The sequence below is a fragment of the Megalops cyprinoides genome, chromosome 15 (assembly GCF_013368585.1).
Source record: "Megalops cyprinoides isolate fMegCyp1 chromosome 15, fMegCyp1.pri, whole genome shotgun sequence".
Taxonomy (NCBI): Eukaryota; Metazoa; Chordata; class Actinopteri; order Elopiformes; family Megalopidae; genus Megalops; species Megalops cyprinoides.
The window spans coordinates 11020593-11043350 of record NC_050597.1 but is presented as its reverse complement, the minus strand read 5'-3'; the positions used below and the strand labels follow the sequence as shown (position 1 = coordinate 11043350).

At 41.9% G+C, this 22758-nt stretch overlaps 1 protein-coding gene across 1 annotated transcript in view; it reads left to right on the top strand.

Moving 5' to 3' along the window:
• The window catches only part of LOC118790322 (ADP-ribose glycohydrolase MACROD2-like), a 153693-nt gene that overhangs the window by 120828 nt on the left and 10107 nt on the right, over window positions 1-22758 (top strand). Inside the window, exons 6-13 of the mRNA XM_036547231.1 lie at window positions 2216-2260; window positions 4398-4469; window positions 11688-11741; window positions 12356-12409; window positions 13784-13852; window positions 16430-16507; window positions 17381-17467; window positions 21556-21618. Of these exons, the coding sequence (XP_036403124.1) occupies window positions 2216-2260; window positions 4398-4469; window positions 11688-11741; window positions 12356-12409; window positions 13784-13852; window positions 16430-16507; window positions 17381-17467; window positions 21556-21618 (522 nt within the window). The remainder of the gene's footprint in view (window positions 1-2215; window positions 2261-4397; window positions 4470-11687; window positions 11742-12355; window positions 12410-13783; window positions 13853-16429; window positions 16508-17380; window positions 17468-21555; window positions 21619-22758) is intronic.

Here is a 22758-nt window from a genome sequence, read left to right as displayed (position 1 = left end):
GCTCATAGATTGCAGGCCCTTTTTTTTTCAGTGTGGCCCTGCACAGTGCTCGTGTTTGTTTAAAACACCACACTGCCCTTAGAAGTTTGTTTTCAGTCTAGCCCTGTTGCTTGGCTGGTACTGGGAATCTTTCCCAGGCCCCCCAGCCTACTCACCGCCATCTATTCCTGTGCCAAGTACAAGGCCTACTTCAGAAAGCATCCCAACCCGCTGCCAGCTGCCAGCTGCTTTTACTCATAATTACGGCATATACATTTTTGGCAAAGTCTTAAATGAAAAACTTTTTTTGCTGACAGGCTTCATTGGATAGGGAACAGGGCAGACTGGAGCCTACAGTATCCGGCGTGTGGACCATACTTGTTAATTTATTTCTCTTTTGGGGCAGTATCCATAGAGATGTGTTCATTTCTTTTTGATTTGTTTCTGTACATGTCATTGCTGAGCTTAAAGGTTAAGGTTTCAGTGCATTAAAAGAGGGCTGAGCAACACCTTATGCTTTTGATATCCTCAAATATCTGCTCATGTTGGGATGATCACATGTTTCAAAACATCAGCAAAATTCCTCCCGCTGTTCCTTTCTCACAAATGCTTGGGACAGCAAGGTTCCGTCGCTGTGCTCCATGACTTTATGTGGTGAGTTATGAGAGAAAAGCACGTCCGTATAGCCCAGGGGCTCCTTTTGATGGTTTGAATTTTGCAGAATCGATGACACCAGCATTTTATCAAAGACAGCTTGTAAAGCTATGCTACACCAGAACAGACATTCAGGCATTCAGGGCTATATAGTGCGCTGGGAAAGGCACATTTCAGTATGCCTTTGACACCAGTGTTGATGCTTGGAGCATGATATGACTTATTGCATACTTTTTTGAATGGTTTCTATCTTCACGTATTCCCCCTCACTCCCACCTCTTAAATTTTCTTTTCTTTTGAAAGAAAAAAAATTAAACATTTTACTTCATACCACACTTGTTCATGGGCGGATTAAATTTGCATGAGCAATGAACTGCTCCGAACCAATAGTCTATAATACAATAAAATAAAATTACATCTGTCCAAAAATGGTATCTCTGGAAAGAAATAAAGACTGGCTCACACAGAATTTATAGTGCCTTTTTTTGGATAATAAAAGATTTTATTTCACGTGTGTCTGGTGTGCCAGACCATGACTAATTGCGAAAGAATGTCTCATGCATTTGAACCACTATAATTTTCTGTAATAACTCAAAATGTCATGGCTAACTAATAGAAAGCAGCTAACAGATCAGCGCTCTGGGCTGTGCTCTATGAGGTCTCTGTGAGGTGTGCTGGCGCGGGCTTTTGGTCGTGTGGACAGAGAGGGGTGGAGCCACTCTGAGCAGTGTGTGTGCGCTGGTGATGTGCATATTTAGCAGACAGCTGCACAATAAGCATGATTAAGATTTCTCTCTGTGCCCTGCTCTGCGCTCTCGTACCCTGGTGTACAATTTATCTGACATGAACGAGGGAGCTTTGACTTGATCCTTGTGTACATGCTTTGTGGGCATATGCACAGCATTCTAATTCCATGATAAACCCTCCAGCTAATTGCAAACATTTCCTTGAAGTTCTGCTGCTTTTATTTGCGCCGCATACAGAAAAGGTCGGAATAGATGCAGCCCCATGTGATGCCTGCTAAAGCCTGTTTTGAGAAGAATGTCTGAGGACTACAGAATTCCCGATGGCGACTCTGATAAAGACACCACAGTGCATCATGGGAGCAGCCCAAGGCTTTGGTGTCCCTGGGACTGGTATGGTTTATGGCATTCACTCCCAAGGGGGTTGGTCCAGCGAACTTCAAATGCCAAATCAGCCCCATGCTAGGGGCATTTGGCCTACTGCATGAAATACCCATGCGTTTTGTGCAGCAGACTAATCAAACTCTTATCAAAGACTCCAGGGAACAATGTCACAGTCCCTCATCAAACCAAATAAACCATCATGCTCTCTCACCCCAAACGCCCAAAGCAACCACGGCTGACTGGTGGTGTGCAGTGAGTCTGAGACATCAGAGCAGCGTTGTGAGTAAAGAGATAGTGCTGTACTCAGCCCCACAAGGGTTTAAACTGACGAGTTTTACAAACCCATGCTACTCCATGTACCTCGTCAGGCTGTGGAGCCACACCTTAATCTCTGGAATGCAAGGGTCTTGGCACGGCTAGACTGTAACATGTTATCTGTCATTTTCTCCCCACAGACAATGATGTTAATGATGAGGGAACTGAGGGACAGACAGAGGAAGGTGAGTGGTGTCAAATGGAATGTTTTACAGTTTGCAGCTACTCAGTTACACATGCCTTTCTTGTGAGGTGGTGTATGAATCAGTTTAGACTTTAGAGCAACTTACACTGCCTACCCTCACATCCATTTCCCTTAGCATGTCTCCATGTCATCCTTGTCTGCAAATCTTAAAAAGAGCAGAAAATGGCATTTAGGTCAGTTGTGTCAGTACTGAATTCCTTCGATATTTAGAAAGGGGACTTTTCCCCCTGTATTTTAAAGTGATTTTCATGATGTTCTACAATATATGAGTGTACTGTAGCAATTCATGCAGGCATTTATTAAGATTTTTTCCTTTTCTTATGAATGGGGGAAAAGAAAGGTTTTCTGCCACCCTCAGGCTCGGAGTACCAATGGCTCTGTCTGGCAGACACTCAGATTTACAGTGGCTTTGAATTTATCTTACCAAAAAACATGGAGAGTGGGATTACTCTGTTGAGGCCAAGCTGTGCATGTCATTTACGCAGTGTGGAGCAGGCACCACGACTGTGCCATGCAGCAGGGAATGGGGGCTACTCATCTCTCCTCTCTTGAGGCTGAGACATCCAAAAAGACAGTTAAAGACTGAACGTCTTGCATCAGCAACCTTAGCTTTACCCTGGGCCTTTTTTGTAGGCTGTTATCATTACTGCATTTATAATAGAGGATTGTAGGATGATCGGGTGAGCACTTGAATAAATCGATGCATTATCCTTCCATACATTTTGGAATGTGAAGACAGTATATTTTTGTTGCGAGCAGAAACACCCTCATGAATAACGTATGTCCATGCAATTCAAAATCTTCGAGCACAATAAAAACACAGGTAAGGCAAGAGCAAATTTGAGTTTGGCATGCATTTCCAGTTAAATAGAACCAGGCATGTATAAATATTTGATGAGTTGCTTTTGGGCACACTACAAGTACAGCCAATAAAGCAAGTAAGAGTGTCAGTTTTACTACAGTAAGGAAGTTTTAAGAATACTGCCTCCAGAAGACCCAGGTGCTTTCAAAAAGGCTTTTTTTCTGTAGCTTGCTCTTTAACAATGCACTCTCATTATTGATTTATGTAGATGTGTTATTATTATTATTATTGAATAAAGGCCTCATTTACTTGCTTCTGTTTGAATAGAAGTAAATGTATCCTTATTGAATGAGGTTGTATTCATTTATTTATTTAAATGTAGTGTTTTACATCCATTTCATGTTTTATGATGAGGCCTTAGTGACATGAATTGACACCAGTTGCCTAGAGAACATCACTCCAGTAACATATAAAACCCTAGTGTTGCCAGTTGCTGGGAGATTCCATCAAGGCATGTCATTATTGAACTCCTCCCGCCCCCAAACAGTTCTGTCCAATTATGTCCCTGTCTGATGGATGCCTGAATTCCAGCCAAGCGCTGGTCTGTTCGACAGAGCTCGATTCTGTGCATTCTGGATTCAGTGGAAGGGTTTAAATTACTGCAGTTTTCGTGTGGAGTGGAGCTTTTGTCAAGAATCAGCCCAGGGCTTTCTTTTCTCTCTGCCTCAGTTGAGTCATTTTTTCTCAAGTAGGTATGAGAAAGAAAACTAAAACATTCTAATAGTCCAGTGAATACCCTTTTAGCCTATGACCCGAAAGCCACAGAGACCTTGAAGGACCAGCAAAGTCACAGATCAATGCTACACAACGAAACCAGATTTCCCCAGTGACAACATCCTTCTGATAGCTACTATTTTCACACTGTGTATCTATATCACAATTGCAGAAAGAAAGCAATTTCAAGGTGGATCCATAGATGGGCCCATGAGCACTGAACAGATTTCAACCCTAGTAGAGTATGAATGACTAAGAAATATGACAGAAATTGAAGCAGGCTGGGTTATGGTAAAACAGGGGTCATGTTGAAAAACAACACTCTGTATATTGAGATGATCATCTGATACCCTGTGATACAAAGATCACTGTTACCCTGTTAACACTTGTAACAAAGCTTTCTGAGGAAGTGAAATCTTCTCATTTGCTTGTTGACAGTTTATGTTAAAGACTTGCATAATGATGATTGTTGTTTTGACAATGCATATAACAGTCATGTTGATGGTTGCACTGCATATTGTCTGTGACTTTTCTTCACCAGGTAAAAAGGAGACATCCACTTCTAAGAAACCCAAGAGTAAGAAGCAGAGTAAAGGAGAAGAGGACCGTGAAGGTACACAGGCTTCACTTACTTTGTCAAACAGGCTTTCTTTTATCTGGCTTCAGGACCCCAATGTAGGCGTCTCACTTGGAACAAGTGGCTCCAGAGAGGATCAGCTATCCTGAAAGTGTTTTTTTTTATGTTGAGGGAAAGTTAAGAAGCCATTATCTGTCTGTTCTGCTACCTCAGCCCCTTCATTTGGTTGATGTAGGAACGATTACTGGCCTCTCCAATAAGGTGGACCGTAGATAATTAGATTTTTACACTGGGGGGGAGGAGGTGGGGTGTAGACAATTAACATGTGCATTTGTCTTTGAGGGTGAAAGTTTATTAGAGCCTGTGCTACTCTCTTTGGGAAGGTAGCCTCCAGACTTTTAATATATACTGTGGCACATAGCCAGTTGTAAAGACATTGAAAGAAGGAGTGCTGGCTCTCTAAAGGCAATAGTGTGTTTTCTGTAATTGATCCAAACCCCAATTTAGCTGTGGTCACACTTGACATTTTTTGAGGACAGCAAAATATTTGAATTTTCCATAATCTAAGCGCACATTAATTGTGTTGGACAGATTCGCTAATTATATTCTACAGAGAATCGGCAAACAGTGAGCCCCATTTTTAACCCTGGATAAACAGGAACAAGAAACGTGCTGTAAAGTACATATACACCTACTGGATATTTTTATGCACAATTTAAAAATATATACATTAATCTTGTACAGAGAAAAGTGATATTACACCTAAGTAATACATTTTATTCCAGAAAACAAAAGGATAACTTTTATTCACACCCTGGCAATATTTGTGTTAATCTTCCTGTATTACACTTGCAAAATGCTTCGTATACGGTTTTATGAGGTGGAATTTTTAAGCTGTCCATCAGGCAGAGTTTTCTTGAGTTTGAACCATAAATACTCAATTGCTCTGAGGTCTGGAGATTGAGATTATCAGTTGCCAACACTTATTTTGTACTCAGTTAACCTTTTCTTATGAATACTTCAGATTGTTGTCATGCTGAAATGTCTGTTTTCAGCCAGGTTTGAGGTCCTTGGCAGTGGGAACCAGGTTTTTGGCCAAAACGTCTTGGTACAAGTTGGAGTTCATAACTCCTTCTATTTTAATTAGAGAGAGGCATGGGTTCTTTATCAACTTCAGCTTCACCTGTTCATGCCTAAAATAAAACTGATTAAAATGTCTAAAAAGCTCAGTTTTCATTTCATCTAAGCATGAGGCATGCTACTGGTTGTCACTCAAATGTAGTTTGGTAAATTCAAGAAGCCAACTTGGCATGGTTCTTTTTAACACTGAGTAACTTCAAGATGCCAGTTTGTTATGGAGATCTCCAACTGTTGCCTCTGGATTTATAGTTGTCCCCCAAACACAGACCATGTTTCACAGCCTTTGGTGGCAAGATTGACAACCATCCTCTGCCTGGCAGAGTTTCCACTGTACCAGTGGCAGTAAATTTCCTAATAATGGACATTACAGCGGAAAGTAGTATATTCAGCTTTTGTGAATTCTTTTATAGCCTTTTTCCCGCTTATAGAGGTGAATAAACATTTACCTGCAGTTTTCAGAGAGCTCTCTGAAATGCATGCTGCTGATGAATCTCTTCTGTGTCTCCTCCTCCTATACAACACGGAAACAGAAAGCCTTTGGATGCCTTTATATAGTTCTAGAAGCTTTCACTGAACTTTCAACAAGCAGAATACTAATGTAGATTTCTTTGTTGAATTTTGCCTCATGGATTTCTTAAATCTGTGAGTAACTACGACTCTTATGTTTTCTGGATTAAAATCCTTATCTCTATTTCTGTGTGCAATGATATTAAGATTAAAATATAACACAAATATGAATACAAGTAAGCAGAAAAAATATAGTACATCTTTGCCCTTTTGTTTAATCAGGGGTATAAGTAAATATATGTGTGTGTGTGTGTGTGTGTGTGTGTGTGTGTGTGTGTGTGTGTGTGTGTTTGCATACTGTATATATATAAATATATATGTATATATATATATTTTTTTCATTTTTATAGACCCCTAGATCCTAATTTTTCAGGGTTTATAAATCACTGTTAACTGATCCATTCACAATGGAAAACTGCACAGCCATTTAAATCCAAATAGGAATTGGTGGATGTGAATGTACTGTGCTGAATGGTTGGATTTAATTCAATAATTACGCTCCATTTTTAATACGTGATCATACTGCAGTGCAGAAAAAAAAATCATCATCTGGTGCACAGACGGGCTTGTGTTTGCTATCATGCCAATGCAACCTAAGGTAGCCATCCGAATCCCATTAAGGGTGACGACTGGCAAATATCAGACAATTGTTAAAGGTTCCATCAGTCCAGAGGTTTCTGTTGAAATGACCATACATGGGGTTCCTGCTACAATCCCCTTATGCACTTGATCAGACCAAGCTGCAGATACGCTTAAAAAACATACCATCGCCTTTGTGGCTATTCAAAATATCAACAACAAACTGTGTCTGCCTGCCTGTCATCTCAAATTTTCTCTCCCTGTTAGTTCCACTGCATCTGCCATTTGCAAGATTTACAGAGAGGCTTGACAATCGCGGCCATGGAGAGTGACTCAAGATGCTTACTCAGTCAGCAAGTTACCCTTCACAAAGTCTTTCATTCCACGCCCCGGGCAGCATTTAACCTCCCACTGGATTACACTGCAGACCTATAGTAGTGGTCATTATCTGGGGAGCGAAGCTGCAGATCGAGGTTTTTTGTCAGAGGTCCTTGGCGTGTGCAGGTGGTAGTGACGTAACGACACCAATCTTGCCCATGCCTTTAGGGGGGAGTTGATCACGTCCACCCCAGAGTGATTTAGGGTCTAGGAGGGAGATCGCTTTTGCCAGCTCATGACAAAACCGTTTCTAAGCCTCCTGTTTCTCCACCATTGTGTTTGCGTGGCTTGAGGTACAGGCTTACAGCACTTTCCCGATTCGCTATGTGATCAAAGCATAAACGGGAACGTTGTTAATTAAGAGAAAATTGCTTTTGTATGTGAGTTTTTTCCTCCCTCCACCCCCGCCTTGCAGGAAACTTTTCATAGAGATATAGAACTGAATTATCTCACCTCGCATACCTGTGCTGGATCCGACTTAAACATTGTATCTGAGTCCTCATGTCGCTGCATTATTTTTGGAGCTCGGCTGTACAGCTGGTCAGATCCCAAAGCATTAAGTTTCAGGAAATGAATGCATCAGAGCAAGACAAACGCCCATATAGGCTTGTAGCAATCGCTTTGTTGGCGTGATGCTTTTAGCCATAATTTTTGCAAATTACACAGCTCATTAATACACCAGAGGTTTCGCCAAAGCTGCACTGAATTGGCACCTTGCGCAAATTAGACATCTGGGGGTTGAACTCACAACTGTCCGGTCGTGAGCGCAGAGCTTTTAGCTCCGCTGTTAACAGCGATCATTAATTACAATTTTTTCAGAGGAGCCATACCCAGGGCCAACTGTTAGTCGGCAGGAGCGGCACGGCGGACAGGGCCCCGGTCGGCAGAAAGGGTCGAGCATCTCTCAAGATGCTGTTCAGCTTTTACTGTCGGGGGGGGGGGGGGGGGGGGGGGGGAATGCACGCTCAGCAACACAACGATAAATTGTGCATGTCAGTCCACGCGAGGGGAAGAGGCAGCGCAGTGGCATCGGCGTCTCTTGCGCCTGGCTTTGTTCAGTCCCACACAAAGGGACTGCATTAGCAGCGCCGCTGAAGGCAGGAAAAGAATGCGGTAAGGGCCGGTGGGTCAGGAGCTTTCTGTGGTCACGCCCTGTTGATGGGCAGCGTCAGGCGTGGCCTGAACTCCGCAGAGAGCGTCTCGGTGTTCCGCTGTGGCTGGCAGCGGCTGAGCGTTTTAGCAGCCTGAGCGGAGGGGGGAGTGCTGCCACGCTGCAGTGTGCCAGCGGGCTACACGAGCTCCAGGCCTTTGTGATGTAATCCACATGAAATCCATGAAGAAATTACACAAAACAAACAAGGTTCGCTTTAGCATGTTACATCTAATGCAGCAGCCAGTCTGGGCAAATAGACAACACCTCCCTTTTATTATTGGGCTCACATTTGATCGTGAAAGACAGAGACAGACTGCAAGTAATGGTATTATTTTTGTCATATTTTCATTGTGTAATTGACAGATACCCAAGTAAATGCAGATTAAAAGAGTGAAAGAGAGAGAGAGGGAAAGAGAGAGGGAGAAGGATGCAACAGTACAGACCAGTGTGGCTTTATTCCAAGTAGCTGAATGCCCACGGGTAGCCAAACAGGAACAGTACAGGTAAGGAGAATGAAAGCCCCCTTCTCATCCTGAAGGGAGTATGTCCCACAGCCACACACGCCAGGCGTTTGAGCGACAGCTGTTAACCACGCCACTTGGGATTGGTCTTTATTCCTTGTGAACTTTTCAGCTGTTTCGTTCCAGTGACTTCGTGCGGAATGATATGCAGATACGGATGGTGTGTGTGTGTGTGTGTGTGTTGGGGGTGTGTTTGATGAGCAGCGTGAGCAAAGGGGTGCATTTAAGGTTGTCACATCAATCACAGACTCCCTATATGTCCTTTTCAAATTCAGCACAGTCCCGTCTTGTAGGAGATCCTATCTAGAAGAAAACAATGCTTTCACTGTTTGTAACTGCTCTCTCTCTCTCTCTTCAGGGAAGCGTTTGGCAGGGGGTGGGGGGGTATTAAAATAAATACAAGTTGAGAAGCCCATACCTATGGCGAGCTGAAAAGCTCCAATCCTAGCCTAACCCGGAGTGACTGCACGTTCAGGGAGCATGGCTAATTGGGACGCTTGCTGGGGAAACCCTGTTACACTATTGCCACCTGCTGGCTGGACGTGTCATTTTGTGCAAGTGGACGTCTGACTGCGTCTTGAAGGAACGAATTCCTCGTTGAGTGCCTGATTGAAATACTGGTTTCACTGTGCACATTTGGTTCAGACAGTCAGGCACTGTCTCCACCATTCTAGGGATGAGACTGCCGTTTGTCACACTAAATGGAATGATGTAACGTCTTGAAAGTACACTGTTTCTCTGTCTGTGTTGCTCTTCTGTGCAGTTATTTGCATGAGGTGTCTAAGTGTCTAACAAGCCTTCTGAAAGCACTGTTTTTCCTCAAATGGCCTTTTGTTCTGGAAAGGATTTTTAAAGGACACAAAATGGTCAAAATTCCCACTCTCATGCCATTCTTCTGAAAACCTAGCAAAAAAAGCATACAGACAAAATAGGAACTGCTTATTCATATTTCAAAGCCCTTTAAGTGTTTATTTTGCAGATTTTTTTCTCTTTCTGCACAAGGTTAAGCTGATGAGGAATTCCAGGCAGAAACAAAATCTACACAGTGTAGTTAGTTAGGGCTATTTTGAACTGGCTGCTCTTATTTAGAAAGGACAAAAAGTCCTGCGTTGGGTCAGATGTTTTTCAGTAACCTGCATGATGTCCTTCTTAAGTCCAAATAATTTTCCAGGTCGTTGCTGAAACAGACTCCTGCAAGAAATGACATTATGCTCCTATAAACTTTCTGACTTTAAAACTCCAAAAAAAAAAAAATTAAAGTTTGTTTTAGGTTTTACATAAGGGCATCAATGTGCAAGCCTTACAATTAGAACGTCCTGAGAAGAAATGTCAAACTGAAGCCTTTAAATGCAATATTTCAAATCCAGTGATTATAAAAAGGGTTACATATTCAACCCGCAGAATTTAGGAATGTTTAATTTCATTTGGAGATAATTAGACTTAGATTAGACGTAAAGGTTGAAAGCACTACCTCATTTTTTTCATAACCAACACAATTAGTTCATTTCCTCCTCAGCCCATTTAGTGTTTGGACGTGAAAGCTACTGCTGTTATTCCACTGAAACTATTCGGACCAGTATTATTCATATTGCCTGTAAAACAGGACATCATCTATGACCTCACTGCCCCCCATAGCAAATAAAAAGATTGAAAAAAGAAATCCTGCTGCCTCTTTGATACTGTTCTCATGTGAGATTTGGGTGAGTAACTGGATCAGCATTTTAGCTGGCTGTGTCATGCAAGGTGTAGTGCAGCAGCTATTATTTCAAGAACGATATTAGAAAAGCAAAAAATGGTACAGAAATAGAATCCCGTCTTTCTTTAAGTCATTCAATACATTTTAAATGACAGTTGAGGAGGGAGACAATCCATCTGGTCATGTATCACCAGTGTTGATCATGTTTTGGCATGACAAAGGTATCAGCATTATCAGCTTGATCTGTGTCATTTTAATGCATCTCTCAACACCCATACAGCAGGACACACAATCTCATTCGAGGGACTTGGATATAGTCCCACTCCGAAATTTATCTAAATTTAAAATGACTTTTTCGTTCCTCTGAGTGGTTGATAAATTACAACGATATACAATTGTTTCTCTCCAGCTGCTTAATTAAGTAATCATCACAGCCTGTGCAAGCCTGTGTCGTGGCTTGCATTGATGTCATGTTAGTCAGTTTTTACCAATTTGTGATTGGTACAGATGGTAGAAAGATTAAAAATAGTGCAAGGACTGTGAATTGCTCGATTTCTCAAACATGACAACCTCTGCACCATACTAAAGCATCATTTCCACCAGGCCCATAGTTATTGATAACCGTGTTCTGGGACTGGTCTGGTGTCATGGGTCAATAAATGACATTCTTTAATGTGATTAGTTAACCAGCATGCCAACACAAAGCACGTACATGCACACACACACACACACACACGCACACACACAGACACACACACGCACCTCATCCTCTTGGTTCACCTGCACACTTAACTACAGTTACTGCACACAGAGCCTGTGCATGCACAATGTTATTAAAGATATCAATCCCCCAACTGCTACTGTTTTTGCCAACACACTGTGAATCTCTCTCTCTCTCTCTCTCACACACACACACACACACACACACATACACACACACACCTCTTCTTCACTGTTTGCTAGCAATGACGGAAGCAGTGAGGAAATGAAGTGGGTCCAGAGATGTCCTTCCCAGGATCGCCGATCTTGACCCTCGTGGTTTTGCTAAAGAGGGCCTGGGTTTGATTGATAAGGTGCCCTTGATTGCCTGAGTTCATCCACATAGTCGTGAATGAGCTGAAGGGCAGAGGCAAGGACCCAAAGTTAGGCCCAGTGTGTGATGTCTGCAGTCTGTTGAAGTAATCCACGCCTCTCGCCTCTCGTGTTTCTCCTCATTGCAGAGGACGATGAGAACAAAGAGGACTCCAAAGACATCAACATGGAAAGTCAGCCAGGTAGGATTTCCGGCACCTGGGCAAGCTGAGTGAGCTTCAGCCACCTTTTCAGGCCATGGTGATGTGTCAGTTTTAACATCTCATTCCCATGTACACAACACGAGTGGCAATCTGAGCCAGAAATTCCTGCTGTGGCAGTGGCACATGGGTGTTTGAATATGTACATCTTCATTAAATTGTGTTCATCCTTCTGTTTTTTGCATCAATACGCCCAAACAACTTTAGTTATTCCGTGTCCTCCTTTTCCTCTCTATCATTACTGTAAGCTTTTTGTAATATTGGATGAACTTTTTGAGTGCGGATGAGAGGCAGAACTTCAATTATTCATAGCAACAGATGAAGCAGATGAGAAAATTAGTTCACTTTTGAATGAATGTATTTTCGTTTATACCTCACAGCTAAGAATTTGATTATTATCATAATAGCGGTAGAGGTGGATTAAACTTCTGTAGTCTGTAGTTAAACAAATAGATAAAATAAAAGCACTCTTAATGTTCACCTCTGGTATCGTTTAAAATTGGAAAGCCTGTGTGTGATTAAAATTAAGTCTGCTTTGGTACATGATATGATTGTTTCAATTTTCATCACCTCCTGAAATCTCTTTTCACGCTCAGAAGAGGATGACAAACCTGACGATCTGAATGTGGAAATGGAGAGTCAGAATTTAGGTATGATTCACGATGCATTCTTCTCTTGGTTGATTTTCCACAGTCCACAATCCACAAACATTATTTGACTTTCACATAGACAGTTGCTTTCTTTGGAATATGTATCACAGTAAAAAAATAAAATCCCCAATTAGCCTGTATAAATCTTTATGTACATACCATGTCGTATAAATTTGTCGCACAAATTGGCTTGTTCAGTGGGTCCAAGCTTGTAGAGGATCCACAGATTTAATGGGCAGGCCTCTGTAGCATCATTCATCAAATGTTTAAAAGAAAGATGTCAACCGTGTTGTTTCCCCAATTTATGCGAAATCCTTTTAAAACAAGCCAATGAAGCTAGCGCATGGTCTAAATGTATGGGTACGCTCTCCAGTCCTGTCCTTGAACCCATCTCATTACCAATAAAAGAACAGCCCACAGTCATGGCCATTACCAGTGATGCTGATGACATAAAAACAAACACGTCCAAGGTATTAATGAGATGGCTTACAGCGCCCGAGAAGCCCCGGATATCTTTGTGACACTGTACCTATCCTTTTTAGCTCTTGCTATGAACAGGGAAGAGCTGGAAAACTTTCATCAGGCACATTGCAAATGGAAGAAGATAGATTGGGTGGTGGGTGGTGAGCTGGTAGCTTTTGAGGGAAAAATGGCATTTTCGCTACTTCTGTTAGCACTGGTGGTCTAATTAAGAGACATGGATGCATGTATTTGCATACATTTTTAAATCCAGTATACTCAATCTTTTTTTTTCCTTCTAGATTCAAGTTTGTTTTATTGTGGCTTGATTGAATATTTACATAAGAATACAGAGGATGTCTCAAAAAATGTCAAAGTGGTTGTTTTTCGTGCTTTTCACAACAGACTCAAAATGCAAATCAGCATGGTGAATTGTCCGAAGACCTGTAATCATATCACTGAGATTTACAATGTAGTGCCATTAAGCTAATATATGGGAAAAGCAATATCAACTGCTGCGTGATTTTTTTCTATACGCACCAACATCCCATGTCCTCTTTGCTATGTATTGTTGTTGCGCTTATTTTTTCAATGTTCTGTTTGTTCTGTCACATGTGATTATGCGAAGAGCTCTGCGGCCGGAGTGACTGACTGATTGATGGATTGTTTCGAAGCGAGAAACAATGGCACTTAGATATGAAAACAGGTCTATTTCATAAGACAGCACTATTTTCTTCTGGGTGAAATAAAATCCATGTAATGACAAATAAGTTTTGATTCAATTCGGGCATGGTGCAAGAAAAAAATTGGTACCACTCACTTTGAATTACATGCAATTGACAATGACAAATATCCCTTCCCACCTGCCACCCCAGGAATCTTTGTGATTTTATGCAATTTTGCCTCTGCCTCCAGATAATGATGGCTTGGAATTGGAGGAAACCAAAGAAAAGAAAGAAGTGAAAGATAAAGAGCCCTCTCCAGGTAAGCAGGATGCAGCAGGTGGAATCAAGCCTATTCTCTTTCCAGTTCAGCTCCTTTTTAATCGCACTGTTTTTCATTATATCTCGTGCATCATCACTGATATCTGGAGATCATGCCCACAGTATTGTCACCGTCTGATTAATTTGGAAAGCCACAATTGCTCCCTATTGGCATGGGTATGTTTCTCTCCCAATCAGGCGGAGAGAAAATTGGGAGCAAAATGACTCTAAATTAATGATTGAATCTGATGGAGGGAGGTCAGTTGGAGTAAGTCATCCCAGACCTTCAGCAGCACCTCTACAATCGCAAAATCAATGCCTGCGCATCCCACTCCACCATCGATTTTCCCATGTGTGTGCGGATAACAGAATGAATGCCTTTGACAGCTGCAGAGACAAGGAGCCCACTTCAGATCTGACACAGGTGTAGTCGCCAAACAGCGTGAGGAGGATGCCCAGCCGGGTTTGCATACCACATCACAGGGAGACTGTGCGCACAAAGTGGTTAAAGATATCGTCCCAGAACAGCTGCCCGTGCTCCAAAACTGGCTTTTAGTAACACATGGTGAATTTTGGAATAAAGAGACAGAACTGAGCATTTGACACGGGGTGTGTGATTTTTTGATGGAATGCAAAACAACGTTGAAGGGCTGTTTTCATTCACAGATTTACTTATCTGAGCGTACAGTCTGTGTTATGGGGAATAGAAGAAAATGCACGGAGAAGAAAGCTGTGATTGATCAGCTGGCTGAAATCTACAAGGGGCAGAAAGCATTCAGACGGCCTTTGTTGTTCTTTTCATCATTGTTTCAACATCCCCGTTAGGAACGAAAAGATACAGCAATGGTCCTTTCAAAAAGTTTTGGCTAAAGAGGCTCTATGAGTTTCCAAAGATTGGTTTCAGTTATTGAAATGTAACCTTTAAAAAAATATATCAAATAAAATCCCTGGTCTGGTGAAAAGCATGTTTGATGGGCAATATCCTCTGGGGAGAATGAAGGGACCTGAAAGTTTAGAAGGGCGGCAGACTGTAAATTTCTCAGTGTAATTAAAGCGTCAAAATGGTGGGGCCGTGTGCAGTCTCGGGGCCAGGAGCAAGAGGTAATATTTCAGGTGCCCTTCCTCCCATGTGACTGGCAACTCGCTCAGAGATGGGTGTCAGGGTGGATATTGTACTCCCACCCATGTTTGTGGCATAAGAAATATATCTCACTTCGGCACAGTAGCCGCAGCCTTGGAAATATTGATGGGGGAGCACTTGATTGGAAGAGAGGCAAAAAAAGGTGGAATATTCAATTTCGTTTTACAGGTGTCTGCAGATCAATGAATCAATGCTATTGCTGAGCAAGCACTTCTTTAATTCACACGCATGCTTTCCTCTTTGTTCGGCTGTAATGGGCTCTCTTAAATGCTACAATATGGTACATTTTACTGTGCACCAGTGACCCCCTTCAGCTAAGGGGGTGGCTGCGCATGCTAAAGATTTCAGGCTCCCTCCGCTTACTGAAGTGTTCACCTGTAATGTCAGATCCTTCCTGTGTGTAAAATATTTCAGCACAGGAACATTACTGTTGATTTGCTGCTCATCCAGTATGGCATTGCGTTGTGCGGTTCACCTGTGGGTTACTCCTTCATCAGATTTACAGGCATGGTATTGAGGGTGTAGACTGTATTGTCGTCTCTACTTATTGTATGTAATTTGTCCCTGTTCTGTAGATTAATCAATTCCTGCTCATCTATGGTTGAATCATGACTGGGACTGCATTATAATAACAGGCTCCCATGACAACACTTTTAATGTTTCGCCTTTGAACCTTAAAGGGGGTACAAGGGGAGATAATGAACCCTGCAGCCACTGCGAGCCTGAGCATTCAGTGGAATGGGCTGAAATGATCTAGGACCGGTGCATGTTGAAAGGAACAAGCCATCGATCTCACAGATTAGTGGGTGTGTGAAAACGAGGAAGCCGAAGGAGCGAGGACACACGCCACCTCCCTGTCCAATAGAATTGCGGAAAGGCGTGTTCATCCAAGCAGTTTCCTCCGAGCCATTCTTTCACCGTGGCAGCCCTTAATCCTCGCTGCAGGCAGGGGCTCTGTACCTAGAATGCATGTGTATGTCAGGAGGCAGGCCGTGACCAATCAGGGCTCAAGGCACGTGCAGCTTACTGTGACATGGAACAGTCATGCTCCAGTTGATGGCCACAAAAGTCCCCAGCAAATGTACAGGCTACCTCAAAAATATGTCCTTCTCAGCAAGGTGCCAGGAGCCAGGAGCCAAAATTTCCAGTTAGCAATTATTGCTTATTTTATTCTTTTTTTTTTTGTTTTTTAGTAAAATCCATGGAGACATTTGTGATCACTGTAGCCTGTTATTTTCTACTAATTACAAGTGAAGAGAAGTCGTGTATAATTTTTAAAAGTGCATTCAGTTAAGATGAAATTTGTGTTATTGCAAAAATTCAAATGCTATCCAGCTTGTCTACAAATGCCAACAGTGTTCCTTTGTCCTTCTTTGTGAATAAAGTGCATTTGTGTCACTCACTGTCCCTCTCTTTCTCTTCCACTCCCTCTGTCAGACTTGAGCAGGAAAGAGGAGAGCCCTGTCACAGGGGACAGACAGTCTGAGGAGGTGGAGAGTGCAGAGGACTGTGCAGGTGAGATCCCTTTCCACTAACTCTATCACAGCCTGAGGAAGCACTAACTGGAAGCCCACCCTCTGCCCTCTCTATTTAACCAATACTAAATGCCAAACTGGTTGTGCTCACTTTCTGCAAAGGGGGAGTGAAATAGAGTGCCACTATGTAGTTAATTAAGAATAATCCCCGCTGAGATTTTAGTGGGGGCAATGGAACTCTCCCCTGGTATATGAGGTCCAGCCGTATTCTAATGAAGAGGCAGAGTTCTGAGTGACTGCATTGTCACCGTCTCTTCCACACACATATTTCTGTGAATGACATTTAATTAATCCTGAATCTCAATTACAGCCACCTTTTCGTGTGTATTTCACTTGTAGGCTGTGACACTTTCCCGCTGATAATTGTAGCAATAACCATAGTGATACAAGGATCTTTATAACCTAAATGCTGATGGTTTCCCTTGAGATTCTGCTGTGAAGGCAAGAGTGTGCCAAAGAAATAGACATTATATCTTCGGCCCTTATCAGTAATTGGCAGCCTAAGTCTAAATTTAAGATAACCATAGCAAGAAGGGAGGGAAACAAAGGACTGCGGAATGCATGTTGACAGATGCTGGTGGTCAGAACCAAGAACATACACCCAGCTGGTGCAGCTCTGAGATTAAATTATCCTTAGATACAGCGCTACACTTACTAACTTAGTATATGAACAAAAGTAAACTTAAACTTCCACTCATACAAATTACTTCCTCCCACCCTCACAGCTTTCATTCAATATGTTATAAAAAGCTTATTAGGACTGAGAGAATGAAGAAAGGATATAATAGTCTTGTGAATACATTCTATAACTGGCACTATTTTATGTATTTTTTCTCCCATGGTGCGATAACAGAAAACAAGAATGACTCGAGTAAGGATGGAGCGAAGACTCAATTAACGCAGATGGCCACAGCAGGGGCAGCCAAGTGTCTGGATAAAGGTAAGATCAATAAAGCTCACTGCACAGCAGCTGGGGGTGAGGCTGCACATCTGTTTTCTCACAGTCACCCACTTCAATGCCTTGCATATGCACTTCCATCCGCATACACACACACACACACACACACACACACACACACACACACACACACACACACACACACACACATATGCACACATGCTCACAAACACACTGTGAAGATTGAAGAACACTTCAATTCTTTGACGGAACTTTAAGCCAAGCAATCTGGCTGCTAGTTGGAGTGAAATAAAAGTTTCAGGAGGCTTCAGGAGTTGAGGTGAAGTTTGGAACTTTTTTGAGCCTACACCTGGACTCTGTGATGTCAGTTGCTGGTGCGGCTTTCATCGTCCTCTTCATCCTCATCTGTTCTCCAGACACACGGCGGCACACTGTATCAACAGCGCACATGCCTGTGTCCCCTCCATCCAGACATCACATAGATCTCTTTCACACCTGCTGTCCCATGGGAAAGGAATAGGAAGTGCACCAGCACACCAGCATAGGAACACTGATTATAAAAATTACTTATACAGCCTTTACTCTTGTATTTAATGATCAACAACATCAAATGACAGCATACGATATAAAGGTAATTGTCTCAAGAAGATTCAGAAATGAAAAAAAAAGGTTAGCGATAGTCACTGTATTGTTACTAGTGCGGTGATCAATAAAGTAGAATAAATGTGTGAATTTCTTTCCACATTTAATAAATGCATAAATTCATTGTACAGAATTATTTTGTTATTGTTGGAACAATCTATGTCATGAATAATTTTATATTTCAAGGGCTTACACCTGAAACTTTTCTACAAACAGTTCAATACCCTTCTCAGACATTCATAAATTAAAATACACCACTCTTAGCCTGCAGCAACAAATAAATAAATCCAAGTTTGTAAATAAAAATGGCTTTACTTTCATGGTGTTTGGTTTCTCTGCATGAAGTCAATGCAGTATTTCTCCCACAGGTAAAACCTAATGTCTGTGAAGCTCCAATAATACTGATTTAATGACACGTTTCAGCATTTGCTGGAGTTAAAATTTCGCTGGACTTCAGATAAAGACCAGCTCAGTCCAGCAAAATGAATCTGGTTCTCATCAGCCTCATTAGAACAATGGAGAACAAATGTGGCGCAAATACTTAAGTATAAATTAAACAGGAGAAGTAGCTCTGATATCTTATATATTGCACGCACATCACCTTATGTGAAGCTGCAGGCCTTTTTTCAATATTTTATTTACATTGTCTACATTATTAATTTGCTTAGCAGAGACACTCTTATTCAAGGTGACTTCCACAGCATGCATATTACATTTTATCAGTTTAAACAAATGCATATTTTCATAAGCAATTCAGGTTAAGTACTTTGCTTAAGGGTTTAACTTCAATGCTCCCTCTGGGAGTGGAACCTGCAACATTCCAGTCACATGCCCCCTACTGCCACCCCATTTAATTACTCTCCTCTGAAACTAAAGACCTGTAAACTGGCACTCATTGTGTTGGTAATGAAGGTGGCTGTGCTGAAATTGCCTTGGATTAAGCAGCCCTGTTATCTCACTTAAGTAATCTGTTAGTAGGAAATATTGAACCAAGCAAAACTGACAGATGCTCGTTCTCGAAGCCATCCCCGTGAAGTTCATTTACAAATCGTTTCCTAGGGAACGCCGCATGGGTCGATTGAAAATGTATCTCGCATATCAGAGTTGATGAAAAAGGCAGACTTTGAGTCCAAATGATCAGCTTGAAATTTGTTACCTGTTGTTTACCCTTCTTCGGGAATGGAAATGCGCTCTAGGTGTTTGATTTAGACCATGTGTCTCTACCCACGCTGTGAGGGTAAATTATATTCTGTTTAAGTGCTTTCACCAGTAATGCCCCAGAGTGAGGAGAAAGGGGAAATGCAGCCTCCTGCACTAATGGTATGCCTATACAGTGTAAAATAGCTAGTGGGCAGAGGTAACGGGCATGACAGCCAGGAACAGCAGAAATTTTAGCACAGCAGGTAATCACTGCAGTTCAGTGAGCCAACGAATGGAAAACAGTATTAATACTGCAGAGTTATTTCCTATACTTTCCTATTTTCCTTTGGTCAGTATGAGCAAAGGTCATCCAGGTAACTCAGCCAGATTTACGCTAGGAGTGGATTGTCCAGGGTATTATATGCAGTGTCCGGCCAAGCATGTTCTGATGGTGTGAATTTGATCCTGAGGGCTGCATATGAGAGACATCACCACCTTGTGCTCATACCCAAAGAGAACGGCATATTGGAATCTGAGGTCATGGGAACGGCTCAGTAAAGTCACAAGTAGGCTTTTGTCATCCAGGGAGGATTTTTTGTTTCTAAACCACGTTATCACCTTTAAACGATATCAAGGGTGACAACATTATCACAGTCATGTTTTGTGAAACCGCTCAGGTTCCACAAAGGAATTTGCGGAATTGGTGTCTTCGACTGTAACCTTTTACACTGGGTCTCAGTGCGTCAGCCTGTGAAGCCAGTGTAATGTTTAGCGTGATTGCCGTGTCATACTGTAAGAAGCTCAAAGAATTCTACCTAGCAGCATCCTGCAGTGACATATGGCACAAGGAACCACAAGGGTGCCCTCTGCTTCCCTGGACAGTTACATCAGAGGAGGAAAAAATAGAAAAAGATCCCACTTGCCTACATTTTGGTGTCATGCTGTATAAAAGTTGTTCGTTCTAGCTGAGATGTCCACAGAGCTTTAGAGTTAGTTTCTGCCTTTTTTCCAAATAAGTTTGAGCCTCAGTTATTAACACTCTGTGAACGTGCAAGGGAGGAAATCTTAAGAATACATTCATTGCAGATCAAAGTGAGTGGTTTTTTCTGGTTTGTTTTTTAAACAATTTCCTTCAGAATGCTCTAGCCTTGTCTCATGTGATGAGTGATCCCTTGTACAGCAATGCTCTTCCCAGCATGGGGTCTGAAGGACTCTTTAATTGGCTTTCTTATGCCACGTTTTTGGTCAGTCATGCACAATGGGATGCCTTTGACACAAGCTTCACTTCTGTAGGAATTGCCCGTGGCTGAGGGTTGTCAGAACAAAATGATCAGTTGCCTTGTGTTTTGTATATCGCTGAGTGATACTCAGGAGATGGAATGGTCAGATTTTGTAAATACTATATTAAGAAACAATCTTAGCTGTGATGGGACTTGCTGCTCTTTGCATTAATGATGTAAGACGAATGTAACTGTTGGGAATGCCACAGGAATTCTGTGGGTCATTAGGAAGCTGGACTCTACAAATCATTAGGAGCTCATATTTCATTTGCTGAAATGGAGAATTTACAATTTTATACAAGTCTAAAATAGAAATGCTGTCAAAAAAGATGAATTGTGCATGAAAATCAGATGCACCCAGCTGTCCTATTTCATTGCAGTGTTAACTTGTGTATGAAAGAGCATAATTTCTGTTTCCCAGAAAAATATCCTACAGTTTGTGTAAAGCAATAATAGTAATTACAATAATAAAACTAGATATTGTTACACAGGCAGATAAGAGAATATTGAAGCTGGTGGAAGTTGCATGTTTTTACAGGTGAATATGCTCATGTGTCATCACTTTCCACTGAAATTGAAATGATATCCACCAATCTGGTGGTAGGCACAGGAGTTCAGGAACATGGATTCCTTATAGTCTGGACAGCAATCGAGTGCCGCGCTGCTATTGTGTCTGTGGTCCATTACCTGTTCACCCATGGCCCAAACCTTACTCACATCAAAGGAAGGATTGCAGGATAATCCATGAACAAATAGGCTGGAAGGGACGTCATTTCAACGTTGCTTTGAAGATGCTCTTTTGATCTGTGGCTTTATCCCTCCCAGTTCCTTTTATATTGTGTTGAGGAAATAAGAAATGAACATTATTGAAAGTCACAGCATAATGTGTTTGCCAGCAGTGGTGAAACACACCTTTGTTGTGCAGGAGCGAGAGCGGAGACAGGGGACTCACACTTACGCACGTTATGTGGCATTTGCAGTGCCATCTTGTTTCTCCTTGTCAGCACCCCGCCTCGTGATTTAACTTTTTTTTGCTTCTCCTTGTAGACCCAGCAGACACAGACATCTCTGCGGAGGAGGCAGGATCAGGAGAGCCAATGGAAAGTGAGGGTGAGTCTCTGTCCAGAATGGCTTGTTTCTTCACAAAGACAGCACCCACTGAATCAAGGTGTTGACCCACGATACCAATCAAAACATGCACAGCTGACAGCTTTAGTAGTCTGTGGTACTTCAATGAAGAAAAAAAAAAATCACAGCAAATATCTAGCAAGTTATGGAAGAACAAAGCATGTACATCTGTGCCGAATAGATGTGTAAATGTTGTATTCATAGGCAAGCTTCTTCAATATGAGTCCTCTTAATTAATCATTTTCGATGCCATTTCTTGTTTCCTCTTAAGATGTATTTAGGGATATCCAAGGTCACAAGGTCTCCTGCTAAACATGACCCGTCTCCCAGCAGGCATCTGTTGGTGGATGTTGTTCATTCTACCGCCTCCTCTCCTGACTTAGACCTCGTATAGTAGAGCCTTGACTAGCAGCATAAAAGAGGAGACATATACTGTAGGTTTTTTTTTTTTTTTGCTTTTTTTTTTCCAAAAGCAGCCAGTGGATTATGCAAAGTAATTCAGTGAATGATGAGGCAAGGCCTGGCTGCCTTTGACAGGTGGGTTTTGCAGGTATGTAGGTCAGGCCGGGGGTGTCCTCTTTTGCATTTTATGTGCGCTTCTATTTCTGTAGCGTCTTTTTTTCCAGGAGTTGATCAGCTTGATTTCGTGTGTGTGCGCTTCATCTACATTCACAGTGCTGGTTGTCTTCTGAGCTTCTCATATCAGCTCACTCTCATCAGTGTAAACTGTGGTGAGGTTTTTTTAAAACCAACCTCTCTTCACCTTGCCCTTTGAAATTTGGAATATATCAGTTCACTTTACATCACGTGATTTGCTACAGTAATTCAAGATTAGCCCATTTTGGGAGTAAAGACGCCTGATGTATTATGTTTTTCAGTAAATAACGCCAATGGTGGCTCTATGAAAAAATCTAACCCAAGTGTTTGGTTGGGTATGTAAATCATTTATAAATCAGCCTTTTAAGAGAAGAGCCTTAAATATTTCTTCTGTTAAGAGTATGAGGCCAATCGTGAGTACAGTAAATCTGTATCTGTAATCTGCTAATTTCAAACAGGACTCTAACATGCATTTTATGTTGACTGTCATTCCCCATTTACAGCCTTACACCAATCACCTTGAGT